General features: G+C 37.6%; 1 protein-coding gene across 5 annotated transcripts in view; it reads right to left on the reverse strand.

Moving 5' to 3' along the window:
* Window positions 1-14450, reverse strand: part of ZNF654 (zinc finger protein 654) — a 37651-nt gene that overhangs the window by 21991 nt on the left and 1210 nt on the right. For 2 of the 5 annotated variants that reach the window (XM_030471534.1, XM_030471529.1), the window contains exon 2: window positions 3694-3839. The exons of 1 other annotated variant lie outside the window; for it this stretch is intronic. In XM_030471534.1, the coding sequence (XP_030327394.1) occupies window positions 3694-3839 (146 nt within the window). Of the gene's footprint in view, window positions 1-3693; window positions 3840-14450 lie in introns of those variants that run through there. 2 more of the 5 variants (XM_030471533.1, XM_030471532.1) reach the window with 2 other exon arrangements.

Here is a 14450-nt window from a genome sequence, read left to right on the forward strand (position 1 = left end):
AAACTTCAATTTTACCACCCATAAGTTCTTAAGCAAGTAAGGTCTATGCGAAGCAACATTCATAATTGTTGCCTCAAAACCAGTAGCAGATAAAGCAGAAGGCAGGACTGATCCTTTCAACAGCAGCCTAGATGGAAGCTGATGTGTGGCCTCAATGTTTTCAAGCATCTTAAAATATTTACTTACTTTATGTACTTAATAAACTGACACAAATGATCCTGATAGCAGAATCAGAGAGGTTGGTTGGTAAAAAATAGCTTTCCAGAGCTCAAATCAATTTTGATCTTCACTTGCAGAAGCATATTTCCAGATAACACAACTCAGTCAATTCCATCAAAAACTAGATAGTTGGATCTCATGGATTTGCAGATGGCTCCAATGCACCTATTACTGATTTGCCTTAAGATTATAAGAAATTTAATTTCTATTGCGAAATGGTAACTACCAAGTGCTGCACTAAATCTGCAATTGCTGGTTGAGAAAGTCATGAGCAGCAGACAATAACTGAGCAACTCTCAGAGGGAAAGACTGTACTGAAAGAATACCAAAAGAAATACTGTGCATCTAGGGCATTACAGAAACAGGACTGAACGGCAAAGGCTTTGGTCTCATAACAGAAAATAGGCATAATTTTCTATAAGATTCTTCTAGACATTTTTTTCCAAATGAAGAGGGAGAATAATGAGGCAGAGGGGGAGAAGGTGAAAGATGACTCCTCAAAGAGATTCCAGCACACTTCCAACATACAAGTTTTTGAGTCAAGATCTTACTGATGGCAATTTCTTTTCTGACTACAGGATTTAGTCTTCTGTTGCAACAACTCTTAAAACAGAAGGCAGATTTTCATGAACAGCTGGACAAGGAACTCTCTTGCAGAACAATTAAATTCACTGCAGTTATCAGTGAGTAAGTCAAATTTAAATATATTTGAAGAAAACACCCAGAACATTCCTAAAGAACAAAATGTTTAAGTTTTAATAAAGCTAATTCAAAAGAAGTTGAAGGGCAGACAGAAGGCAATTTTTCCTCTGAGTAACATTTTCAGAAATACTGTCCGTTAAACAATCTTAATAGCCACATAAAATGAAGGTTTTTATGGGAATAATGCAAATGTATCATGAAATTAGGTTTCCTTTAGATTATGCTGCAGTAATTTTTTTCCTAACCAGTGATAAACTATGCCTAAAATGGACTTAGAAAATTTAAGATACAAATCCATTATGTTCAATGACAGGATTTTTCTCCAGAATAGGTCCTTGAATCTCAACTCAAACATGGACTGAAAAAACAACCAGTACCCAAATAAGTACTTTGTTCTGAAAAACATTATCTCATTTCATGTTGATAAACAAAATTTTGCAGCACACTTGACTCTCAGGAAAGGTCAGACATGAGTCATGTCATGATGTGGAAAGCAGCCAGACTGGAACTTAAATAATAAGACAAAACTAGTTATAGCAAGTGATGCATGAATCCTTTTTTATTTGCTTTGACTGATTAAAGAGAATAGAACCTTGGAAAAAAAACATAATCTGGAAATTAATAGCGAACAAGTGTAAACTACGGTTTTCTTCCCTGTCAACGCACCTGTTCCACACTCTTATCAGCCTAATAAAGGAAGCTATCAAAGTATTTCTATTTTCTTATGACCAGTCTCCGAGTTAAAACTACTACAGTCAATTTTGGCTTGGCCCAGTTACAATAGTCTGCAGCATTGCACATTCATATTTTCATCCATTTATAATACTGGTGCTTATAGAGTTATCACATCGCTATTTTGATATTATGGGCATCAGAAGATTGCCCAAGAACACCCGTATGGTGGCACAATTATTAAAACCCCCTGACATGAATGGCAATACAGATGCTGCTTCATTTGAGGTGAAGCAAGGCTACTAAGCAGAGGAAATGCAACAGTCATTACTGTTAATAGTTTTTGTCTGGTTACCAAGGAAATCTTACTCAAGTATGACAATACAGTCAGGCAGATTTTTACTGTCCAAGAACTAAGGCTTAATAAACACCAAATTTTCAGAAGTCATTTGAGTAAGGATTCCCAGGATCCTTATCTGCAGGATATCCCTGCGACTACTAAGCCCCCAGGATTTCCTTCACGATATCATGTGCAAAACTATGCCAATCAACCAGAGTCAGAAGACAAAATAAGCTCGCGTTCTAGAATGGAAGAAAATCTTAGTGAATAAACCCAGCTCTACAAACCAAGACAGGAAAGGGTGACAGGAATTCAGTCACCAATTCACTCCTAGATTATCAGGAAGTAACCACCCCACATGCAACAAATACTTGAATTTCTACCATTTTTCCCTTCCAAGCATTGCTATTTAAAAGTATATAAAAGCATAGTTTGAACCTCAGGAGGTTCCCTTTAAAAAAAAAGTAGTGAAAAAAAAAAAAAAACCGAACAAAAGAGGTCACCATGTTTTAATCCAACTGCTAGTTATTCTTCGATACTTGAGCATTCTGGTTTTAAAATTGTGGTCTTCTGATTCCATAAATAGTCCCATGTCAAATAGTTTCATGCACACACACAACCAGCAAATCTCTTTGGTGAAGTTTCACCAACACTTAAAGGTAGTATTCTGTAAGTGTACAGAATAAAGCCTTTTCTCCTACATAATCAGTACTAATATCTCAAGCACAGTGGAAAAAATAAGGAACCCAGTCCTCCTGACCAAGTAAAGTAAGAGAGAAAGACTCAGAGAGCATTCACTTCTGAGGAGTAGATGAGGTGAGAGCAAGACATTCCCACACAAAATTCTGAACTGAATTTGAAACCACCTGTATTTGAAATCACCGCTCAAGAAGAAAGCAATTTAACCAGCTGGACAAATACATCTGATTTGCTCAAACCAGACTCAAAATATAAAGCTAGCTTTCAGGCTTTTGTCCCCATCTGCTGAGAGAAGATAAAGTACATCACATCTCTGCTAAGAATATCTAACTTGCCTAAAGATTTTTTTTTGCTTCCATTCAACAGTGAGGTTTTGAAACCTGAAAAGTGGGTTTTTAGAACAAGAAAAAAATGGGACTTTAACTGATCTACTAATCATTACCCTGACACTTTCAGCCTTCATGTGGGAAAACCACCAATGCACTAAGAAAACTGAGATTATAGCAAGATTTATGACCTAATATTCTGCACTTCTTCAAGCTGAATATGACTTTTGGTCAGTTAACTGTATAACAGATCATTCCCATAGGCATTTTGATGACTCAAACATAAACATCCATTTTAAAATTGATTTATTTCTTAAACACTACAAGAAATTTACTTTAACAAATACTTAGCTTAGCAAATCACTAGAGGTAGAACAGTAAAAACTTCAGATAAATTTACAGTTATGTACTGTCAAAAAGGTTGGTCTTCAAATACACCAAAATAAGATTTTTCCAAGAAGAAGTCTGTAATGTGATCACTTATTTCTCTGTATTATTCATTTTGTCAGAAGACTCTTATGACACAACATTGTAATGCCTAACTTGAATGTTTAACAAGGACATCAAAAAGACTAAATTCTAGGGTTTGTACCCTCAGTTAGCAATTCTGGGCTCTGTGTAGCTACGTCACCTGGTAAAACCACTCAGACTCTGAGGTTCTCTGAGACTCTGTTGCTATTGTAAAAGTAACAGTCTATATTGCAAATGAAGTAATAACAAAAACCATATACTTACAAAGCTAGGCTACTCAATACGTATTGTACGTGCTCACATTCAGCTGGGAATGATACGCAGGCAGACGTGAAACAACAGAGCGCCGTCTGAAGCACCTGAAGCTGAGGCAAAGGAACCTGCCATCTTCCAGCATAGTCTTCAACAACCTAATGACAAAAACATTGAAATATATATCATGATGTAAAACATTCTCTTTAGTCAGAAATAAGTAGTTAATACTGTACCTGCTTTATCTCCCCTCCTTCCCCCTCAGAAGTAGGGTTTGTAACCAAAAAACCCGACCATCTTGTGTTATCAAACTGAAAAAATAAATAGAAACTTTATGACCTACATTATAATAGATACACCACAAAGGACCTACAATTCTTCTTTTCAGAGGGTAAGGCAGAAAATACTTTCTTCTTACACAGTGGATAGTACACTCTTCATTTAAACACTGTAGATAGCATACTGTGCATTTAAACACAGTAGATAGGACACTCTGCGTTTAAACACAAGGTTTTATTTTCCAAGAAGTTACAAATTAGAGAGTCTGTAACAATATCCAGACATTCCATTCTAAAACTTTCCAAGAGGGGAAAAACTAGCCTGTGCTCTTCTAGCCTCGACGTCAGCAGAGAAAGGCATAAACATACCAGTCACCCTTTCTTATCTGTTCAAATAAGTCAATTTGGCCTTTTTCATCCATACGATGGAACTAAGGATAGTTATGTCCTGATCTACACTTACAAAACTGCATAACTATTTATAGGGAAACACGAAGGTGAAACATAGGTGTTTTAATGGAGAAAATGAAGAAAAATCCTCGCCTGCTCATCTAGTCAATCTTGTTTTTATTAATAAATACAAGTTTCTAGCACTGCCTATGCTGACATTGGGAGGCTGAGTAACCCAGCTTCATCTGGTATTTCTACACGTGTATCCCTACACTGAAGTCCTCTGAAAGGCCTGGTCTATTTAGAGCACTCCACAGATAAAACACACAGCACAGAGCTCAGCACGAAGCACAGCAATAAAACAGATGTCTGTAAAGGCACCCACCAATTCTGTGACAGACCAGTCATTACATTCCAGTCCCCAAGCAAGCAGAATGCCTTTGGGTCACCTCTCCTGCTTTAATCAACAGCTAAGACGTAACTCATGCAGCACTCTAAGCAGAGACTGAAAACTGTATTTCTTCCACATTCTTGGCACATAGCTTTATCTCATTGCACTACTGACAGACACCTTTTGCTCACTTACTCTTGCCTTACTTTTTCATCATAACAGCACAGTTTCAATATAAGAAGAAGAGCGGACTAGCTGCACTTCACGGCCTAAGGCACTGTTCTCCACCCGAGGAAACCTAACCTAGATCTTCTACATCCCGAGAAAGTAAGAAGCAGATGGAGAAACACAATGTCATCAGCTGTGTAGTAAAGGGAAAGGTAAAGCACTCCATAGCATACGGAAGAGACAAACAACTGGCTTCAAGAAGGCTGTGAAGTGCCAATCCTAGTTACACCTGGCCACTTATCTCAAGAGCCAGGCTGACCAGCAAAGCATGGACTAAACCAAAAATCAGATCTATCCCTCTTCAGGAGTTCTTTTTGACTTAAGTCTGTGAATCCCACTTAGACTTGTCTCATTTCCCAGGAAGTAAACCAAGGGCTTGTTAAGTCAGGTTAAGTGGCCTACATTTTTAATTCTGAAGCTGCATGCCTAATTTTGTTTAAGGCTCTGCAATAGCAATAGGCCAGTGTCCCATTCCTGGCAGTTTGGCTATAGCCACTCCAGAGCAAAGCAGCTACTGATAATGGGACCAGTAGCTTTTTTCTCCTCACCAATAACAGCTGAGACTGATTTATAAAGTGGATTCTGACTTTCCACCAAATTCTAATAATCCCTGTTTGAAAAACTTAATACAGCAAATATCTAGATGAACTCGAAGAAACCTGCAAGAACTGTAGCTACTCTTCCCTCACTCACCTATTCCACGTTCTCCAAAATACTTTTAGCAAGGTCCCTTGTGTAAGAAAACACAAAAGACATCAGAGAAACAAAGTAGACAGAACAAACATCCTTTAATGGTTTTAGCCTCTTAAGTGGTCAAACAAAGGTAGAAATAAAACATCAGTTTCCACCATGGTGTTTCACAACACTGTAACCTGAGAGGCACAGTATAGATATGCTCATAAGAGATTTCAAGCAGTGAGACAACATTTTGCGATGATGGTAGCTTAAAGTACTACCTGTAAAGAACTGTAGAAAGGATTTATGACAGTGGGCACTGAAATTCAGCTTAGACAAGTGCACAATGGTATTTTGGGAACAAAACAATCCAAACACATGATATGATGGCCTTCGAACCGACAATTACTACCCAAGAGTAAGACTGTTATGGAAGACGTTTTAATGAAAAATCACCTCGATGCTCATCCCAATAGCCAAGAAAGCAGATTAAATATTAGGAGAATAATAAAATAAAGCAGAGTGTTAATGGCTTAAAAGCATAGCACATCCCCATATAGATAAAATTGAGTGCTGGTTTGCTACCCACCCGTTTCTATCTCAAAAGAGAATGCAGAAGGCCTAAAAAAAGCTTTGAAGAAAGGCAAGAAATGCTAAGTAGTGAAATAAATTTCACATAAGGATCAATGCAGCTAACTAGGACACTTTAGGTTGTAAAGAAATTACAAGTGCAGGGGGAGGCACCAAACAAGGTTGGCAAGCAGGATCAAAGTAAATTACGGGAGGCAACTCTTCACACTGAGCAGTTTAGCTGTGGAGCTTCTTACTAAACGGATGCTGTGGATGTTGAATGGCTACATGAGACAAAAAGATATTCACCAGAAAGTACTAACTATAATAAATACCTGAATTGTAATCAGAGAGGGGAAAGTTACTGTATTTGCTTGTCTCACTCGTTGGTTAGGCATATATGAACTTCTGGTAAGATTCTGGTCCTAATAATCCCCAAATATTGAATGCAAATAATCACCATTCAAAAGCAATACAACAAAGGCTCATGCTAATGATTAAAGTTAGTGTAGTCTCTGAAAGGTGCAGTCCTACTGCTCACATTTTATAAAGAGCATTACAGTCCTACCAGTTGCTCTCAGTGCACCTACAATGCTTCACTGAACCCAAAGCAAGCTAGGTCACAAAGTAATGGGCAGACAGCCTCCTCTCCCAGAAAAAAACCCCACCAGTCACTGCCTGCATCAGCTCTCTGATCTGGCCTGTCACAGATGTCTCAGCAGCATTGCCTTAGTTAGGCAGTCAATCTGGAACTCAAATGTATCCACAAAAGGCTCACAGCAACAGCCCCCCACTCCTTCAACTGGTCAGCAAGAATACTAATAGCATACTTCTCTTCTGAGTATGAATACCTGAAACCACGCATTCGTCAGTCCCAGGGGGAAAACAAAAAGAAACCAAAAAACCCCAAACCAAAAGTCTAAAACTTGGTCAATTCTCAACAGACTTGCAACAACCACCAGTAAAAGATGGAGGGGGAGAGGGCTGAGAAAAAGCTAAACTAAGTACGAAAAATTCCAAACCATACTCCACACACATTCTATATGGAAGGGGAGGTTTGGGAATTAATGTAGCTTTGTTTTACAATTTTATGTAAACTCCAATGTCTCTTTTTTAAGTGATCTCACAGAATAGCTTTTTCTGTAATAGAAACTAACACCTTTTTTTTTTTCATACCCAACATGTCATGCTTTGAAACTGGGCTGTAAAACAGAACATAGGTAAAAGTTTATATCAAAAAGAACCCCCCAAACAAACAAACCCCAAAACCCCTTTACCGCTTCTGACATTTTTCAAGGAAAACAAAAGTTGAAGGGACATGTCTATATTCACTCTCAAGTTGTAAAGTTGTATTATCAGAGCACTTCAGAAAATTAAATCGATTATGCTGCTTGAGTCCTAAATGCTTTATTTAAACATTATGTTTATCAGCATATTTTCTTAACAAGCACACTAATTTCAGTATAATGAAGTCAGCCAAACAAGAAGCACATAACAATGTCAAAACAAAGTGGCCTGTTCCTTGTCCAATACACAGTGCAGAAAACCAGAAGGGAGGTGACATTCTTATGTGATGTTCTGCAACAATTCCCTTTGAGAATTCCATTAGGATGCAACTTTTTATATATCTAAAGACTCTCCATGCCTCATCCCCAAATCTGTCTTTACTTTTTAAATTACTACCATCCATGAAGAGACTTTGGGGCTGTTTGTCTTCTCTTTCTCACTCATTACAGATACAGACACTGCAAGGGAGTCTGAAGCATCTTTCTGTCCCCTCTGACCGCAATTCAGCTCCATCTTTCTCCCGCACCAATACACTACTTCCCCTTCTTTAATATGTTTGAGTAACTCAGAGGAAAATCCATGATTCAGACACATCCTATTAATAGCCTGTTAAAAGTCAAGACCCGACTTATCGGTCTCCTATGTGAAGTTTCTAAGAACACAGCTAAAGCAGCTCACCCTGAAAATAACAAAGTGGTAATTAAAGACCTGAACTAATGTTAAAAAAGAAAAAAAAAATCCCGGAGTATTATGTTTTGACGGATTAAATATACACATACATTTTAAGTGACCAAATATACATATCTAGAGTCATTTGACTATACTCCAAACACTTAAGAGAAACAGCGTTGCTAATAACTAGATTTGCAAATACACAGGACACGAGAAACCTATGCTTTATGCAGTACTAGGCCTGAAGTTGCTACAGCTTTTTCTATTCCTCCCCACAAGAAGAAGAAACAAATCCCAGCAACTTTTAAGTTTTGCATGACTAGGATTTTAAATGAAGTTACTCCCATAACTTTTTAAGATTTAACAGCACAGGAAGTCACCACAAGATTAAAACCACAACAGTTTTGAGTACTTTGTTTATAGTTTTCGGAAAAAGAAAGCTAGTTGTCAACTACAGTGGTTGTAATTTGTTATAATAAGCAAATATTGAGGAATCAAATAGAAAGAACCAAAAAGGATTTAAAATGCCAAGCAAAAAAAGGGCATGCTTAAAACAAAAGTTTCCTGAAAATTAAAAACCATAATTAAAAGCAACACCATGGTTGCCCATTCAGCTGAAGTACCACAGCAGCTTGGATATCAAAGTTCTGTTCTAGAAGAGAACTTCAGTAACACTAAATTCACTTTAGCTGGAAATTTTAGAGGAATAATCACACCTTTTTTTACTGTCTTTTTAACCTGTTTAGTGGATGACAGGCATTTTTTTCTGTTTCCTTAAACAAGCTAACTATGCTGCTACAAAAAAGGTCCCATTACCCAAACAGAGTAGAAAAAGCCTTAAGATTTTAAGATATCAGAAAATATTACTAAACAGGTACACGTTTAAAATGGTTTTATATGCTGTAGCTAAAAAATAAAAACACCAACAAAAAACCCACCCAATGTCTTTGCTGCAATTCACATGTGAATATTACATAAGGAGTAACCAAACATAATACAATCATGTTTCTGGCAAAAAAAAAAACATCACCCAGCAACAGCATGACACATGCGACAAGTACCTGCCAAATCTCTACCCTTAAAGCTAAATGCTTCCTCCCACCCCTAACCACTGAAATCTCATCCATCCTCAGCCTGCTTGAAGCAAGAATATCTAAGACTGGGTTCCATATACCCATTACATTTAGCTACCCAAAGAGCCAGTTTCCACACGTATTTACAGTCCGTCACTTGCACAACAGTGAAAACTATACTAATCCTAGAAAAGCAGTTTTGGTTACTTGTAGCACTGTAGTAAATGAGCCTGTGTAAGATTGTATGACTAAAAGATAAATATTTATATTGAAAAGTAATTTTCCTCCTCACCTTTTCACATTATACCTTCCCCCGAGCCAAAGTCAACTAATTTAAAGAATTGTTTTAATTGTATATGGAAGAAAGAACTGACAATCTTGTGAACACACATATGAACTTGTATGTCCAGATCACCAGTAACATTAGTAAAACACAACTTAAGATGCTTTTCAAGTAAAAAATACAATTACTTCTGTCCCTCATCTGCACAACTGCTACCCCAAAGGAATTAACTTCTTGATTTTTGCATTACCTACTGCAATAAATGTGCCTTTTCTAACCTGAAAAAGCCCACATAGCAAGGCTACCGGCCAGACTATGCTGCAGAAGCATAGATAGCGTTCAATGGATATCCGTCTTTTTAGGTATAAAAACCTCCAACTTCTTTATAAGTCACAATATTGATACATTCTTCCAACCAAAACTCAAAAGCTTATTTTCATGCAAACACTAACCTCTGAGATAAGGCATTGAAAACTGAAGAAGTAGCAAAACCAAGGTCTTTGAATGCGAAACAGAAAAGTTTCAAGGAAGTGGAAGGAGAAATACATTGCAAAGATCAAGAATACAACATATTTGTACATTTGTGCAACGTTCCCATTTTTAAAATACTAACTCCTTAATCCCACTTTTAAAACAGGGAGATCATTTCCCAGGGTAAAGCTAAAAGGACCCCAGGCACATGAGCTGAGAAGTCAGAATGAAGAGAGAAGCGGATATGTGAATGAGAAAGGACTTTATAATATTAACGACAAGACAAGAGCACTGAAGACTGATTCCTTCAGGCCACCCATTTGCAAATAAGAGGTTGCAAATCAACTACTATTGTGAAATCTCCCGAGAAGCTGACTGAACACAGCCAAGTGCAATGCTTATACCACTACCTAGTCTTGCATGATAGTGGCTTATCAGGTTTCCCATCAAGGGTCAAGCGAAAGTGCCACCACTGAACCCAGGACACCCATCTTTGCAGACAGGTAATCCTCAATAGAACTGAATGCTACACTGGGCATTCATCTTGGGAGTAAACACAACCTGGTGCTTGCCACTGCTATTTTATACGGATTTCCTTTTAAACCTGAACTCCACTTGACTTTCAAGCGGCACAATGCTAAACTGCTAACTAGCAAGTTGAATATGCTTGTTTTCACCAGCCAAGCACAGAAAGAAGACCCAGTAAATAGAGAACACAATAACAGGCTAAAAAAAATCTGAACTGTTTCAAGTAGTCCTGGTATTCTTTGATACACAGGTAACTTAGTTACTGCAATGTATGGTTTGTCCTTCTCTTTACAAGCTTTCACACAAGCAGCAATGTCACACATTACTGATTCTACCTTCTCAGAAAAATCAGCTTGAAAGAAATTGAAGAGATCACTTTCCACTACTAGAACTCATGTGAGCAAGGTCTTTGTAGCCAAACTTTAAAATAAAATAGTGTACAGAGATCAAACATGGGTCCCAAGGTCCAAAATGTAGTAAAATAAAAGTCTGGCATAACCTAAAGGTTTAGGGGGGGTTGGTTTTTGTTTTGGTTGGGTTTTGTTTGTTTTCTTTAAAGCAGTTTAATGACTATTAACTTGAAATTCAAAGTAAGAGTCAAAAGTGAGTACTTTCAATTTAAGCACATGACAAAAAAGGTGAAAGTGTATTAAACCCAAAATCAGAAGAACAAACATTCAAAGACATGTGTATTTTTCTGCCATCATCCCCACAAAGACAGACAGACAACAAGTTGAGTCATACACCCCTGTATTTTTTTCTGTCTACTAAAATAAATCCAGGAAACACTATCTTCTCTAGCATGTTACTAAATTTTACTTCTTGGCTTTCAGGTTTATAAACCCCAGAATTATTTTTCTAGTGGTGACTCAAGATACCACCAATTAATGTAAGCAAAGTAGGTAATCTTTATTTCAGGAAGTCAGGTCATACTGGAAGGCCGTAAGCTGATGCCACAGTAAGAGCAGATCAAGTAGTGTTTGCCCCTCTTAGTATTAGCTTGTCACTTTAGATGAGACTCACCTGGTGTGTATTTCAGTCAGTACCAAACAACATAAAATAACAGCTAGTACAGTTATGCAGCCATGTGGACAACTACAGAAATGCTGGGAGTAACCTGTAATATGTTGATAGTACTTAATGTTATGAGAAAAGATTCTGAAAAGAAAATGCCATTTCAAGCTAGCTGATAAAACTACACCCACTTCAAATGCAAGAAAGTAAACTATATCCATTTTCCAGCTTGCTGTTAAGGTTTGTTTTCAAAACAAGTAAATTTGGAAACTCATCCTTCTAACTATAAAAGTACTCCCTCCACCCTCGTATCAAATGGTAACCATCTACCATCTACTTTCTGTGCCCTTCATCATTTATATTTCACTCACACAGGAACATCTCAAAGGCTCCGGTCCCTGAGAAATCTCATGAAAGAATGTCAAATTCCGCATTTAGCATTACAAGCTGAAAACTCCTGAAGCTTTTCCAAACGTTTAGACTGAGGGGGTTTCTGCTAGGTACCACCTTTCCAATTTCTTTAAACCTACAAAGCAGTTACAGATGCCTTGTTCTTTTGCTTGTCAAAGTTGGGAACAGTAGACTTGCTTTCCCCAGTGCCTATGTGGTTTCAATACGTGGCAAACTTGAAAAATAAGAAAAAATGCCACATCAGCAATTTTTAGAAAGTAACATAGAAACAGCTGGTAAGATGCATAAGCTGGGAAGCTGAGCGCTTATCTTCCAACTGTCTCTTTTCATTCCCAACCACAGAAATCTCGATTTTTGTTTTCCCCATGTCATCAATCTCAAATAACAATCTAAGAAAACATTTTATTCCACTTTGTCATGGGAGATTCAGACTGTAATGACTCTGCATGACCATGTATACCTTCAACACAAAACAGAACGCAGAAACTACACATGTTTAGAGGCTCCACATTCTGACTTTATCTTGTATCATATGGTTGTGATTATACATATATTTAAGGAAAATGCTCTGATAAGCTAATCATCTTTTGTAACTGCTATGTAATCTACTCTCTGAAAGCAAAGTTCAGCTGAAATACTCCAGGCCTCAGGAGTACTGAATCTGGCTTCTTATAGCAATATTTTACCTTTCTAAAATATTTCAAGGATGAAGGACATGCACAACAATGCATGTCAAGGTCTAAGCCAGGTTCCTAAAGATCAGTGAAGAGGTCTTTGCTTCTATCTACAGAAAATGGCTCTACAGATCGAAACAGCTTTACGCCTTGCTTCGTTTTTCCTACAGCTCTTACTGAGAGACATGGACGCGCACACACGTCACACAGCAGCATAACTATAAGCAATCTAAACAATATTCTTCTCAGCTGACACCAAGCTTCATCACTACGACTGAAGCACAACCATGTATTTTAATTGGTTGTTATTCTGAAAACAAAAATGTTTCTTTTGGGTAGTTCAAATTCATGGTGGTATCACAAAGCAACTATTTCTACAACTGTTGTTCAACTTTCAATGCAAAACCAGGAACGCAGGAGGCAAACTAGTATGTTTCGAAGTGCTGAATAACCATTATGGTAAGCAAAATTGTGTTATCAGTGTGGAGTGGAATGAGGTGGAGAGGCCTGATCTGCACAACAGCCAAATATGACCTTCAGAAGACCTGGAGAGAAAAGTACAAAGCAACAGGCTCTGACAAAAACTAGAGCCAAAGAGAAAAACTGCACTAAAAAAAGACATATCTGGCAGGAAGAGGGGAGGGAGGCAGCTAAATCTACTACAGCGAGTATTTGACAGTGAGAAGGTTTTTCCAACTGTTACGAGAAAGAGCTGACCTAAACTTCATGATACTTTCCAGAAGAAATATAAATATACTTCATAACTTATTAAACAGGCTGAAGGCTTATCAGCCTTCTGTATGTACAGGTATATACAGATCAGTATAATTACACCACTGTCAATCTCACAAGGCTAAATGACAGCTAATCTGTAGCATATGTAACTTCATTTATTGTCAAAGCACAAATGCCACACAGCTGCTAGCTTTTCATACCAGCACATTACACCAGTTAGGATCTTGTGTTTATATGGTTAAATCAGAAGAAGAAACCACTACTGAAAAGCAAGCTTAAACAAAACATGGAAGATTATGTTCTGAGTGAGCACGTGACAGCCGATGATAGCAGGCCAAATTTAAACAAACAAACAAAAAAAGTCACTGGAGACAAAGTGTAAATATGTTAACTCACTTTCATCAGGATTGTTTAAACTATGCATTGTTAAGAAGAAAATTTAGGAGAAAAGAAACAGAGCCCTTTATATACTCAGAACATTGGCTGCCCATGTGGAGAGTTCATAAACTCAAAGCAAAACAAAGTAGAGGAGAGGGCTTGGCAATCTTTCTCCAAAAAAGAAACTGCAGGAGAAGTCAAGGTCAAATGATTTAGACACTTTACCAGTAATAAGTGTGATACAACTACTCTATAGGAAAATTCCTTCCCTGGTCTTGTCCTCTTCTGCTCCCTACTAATTCCTACCTTTGCCTGGGAAACAGGATTGGCATCAGTTTATGAAGTTACTACCCTACCCGCACTTCCTCCACAACACAATGAATCCAACACACAGTAAGTGTAGCTAGAAGAATTTAGGATAAAATTCTCTGTGTTCAGCAAAAGCAAATGTCTTTCTAACCTGCCAACTTAACCAAACACGGTTGTGATTTCTTACAATTGTACTTTACGCCATCCTTCCAAAAACATTCACTTCGCCTTCTACTGGCTTCATGATTCCGTTTCACACATACTAAGTTTAGAGAAATCACTGAACAGAAGGAAATATAAAAAGGCTGATAAAACAAAAAAGCAACCTACGGACTTGCCGTGCAGTATGCTACCCGAGATGATTTTAAACATGGACTACAGTAAATAATACTTACAACAGAT

This window comes from Strigops habroptila, chromosome 2, assembly GCF_004027225.2.
Source record: "Strigops habroptila isolate Jane chromosome 2, bStrHab1.2.pri, whole genome shotgun sequence".
NCBI lineage: Eukaryota > Metazoa > Chordata > Aves > Psittaciformes > Psittacidae > Strigops > Strigops habroptila.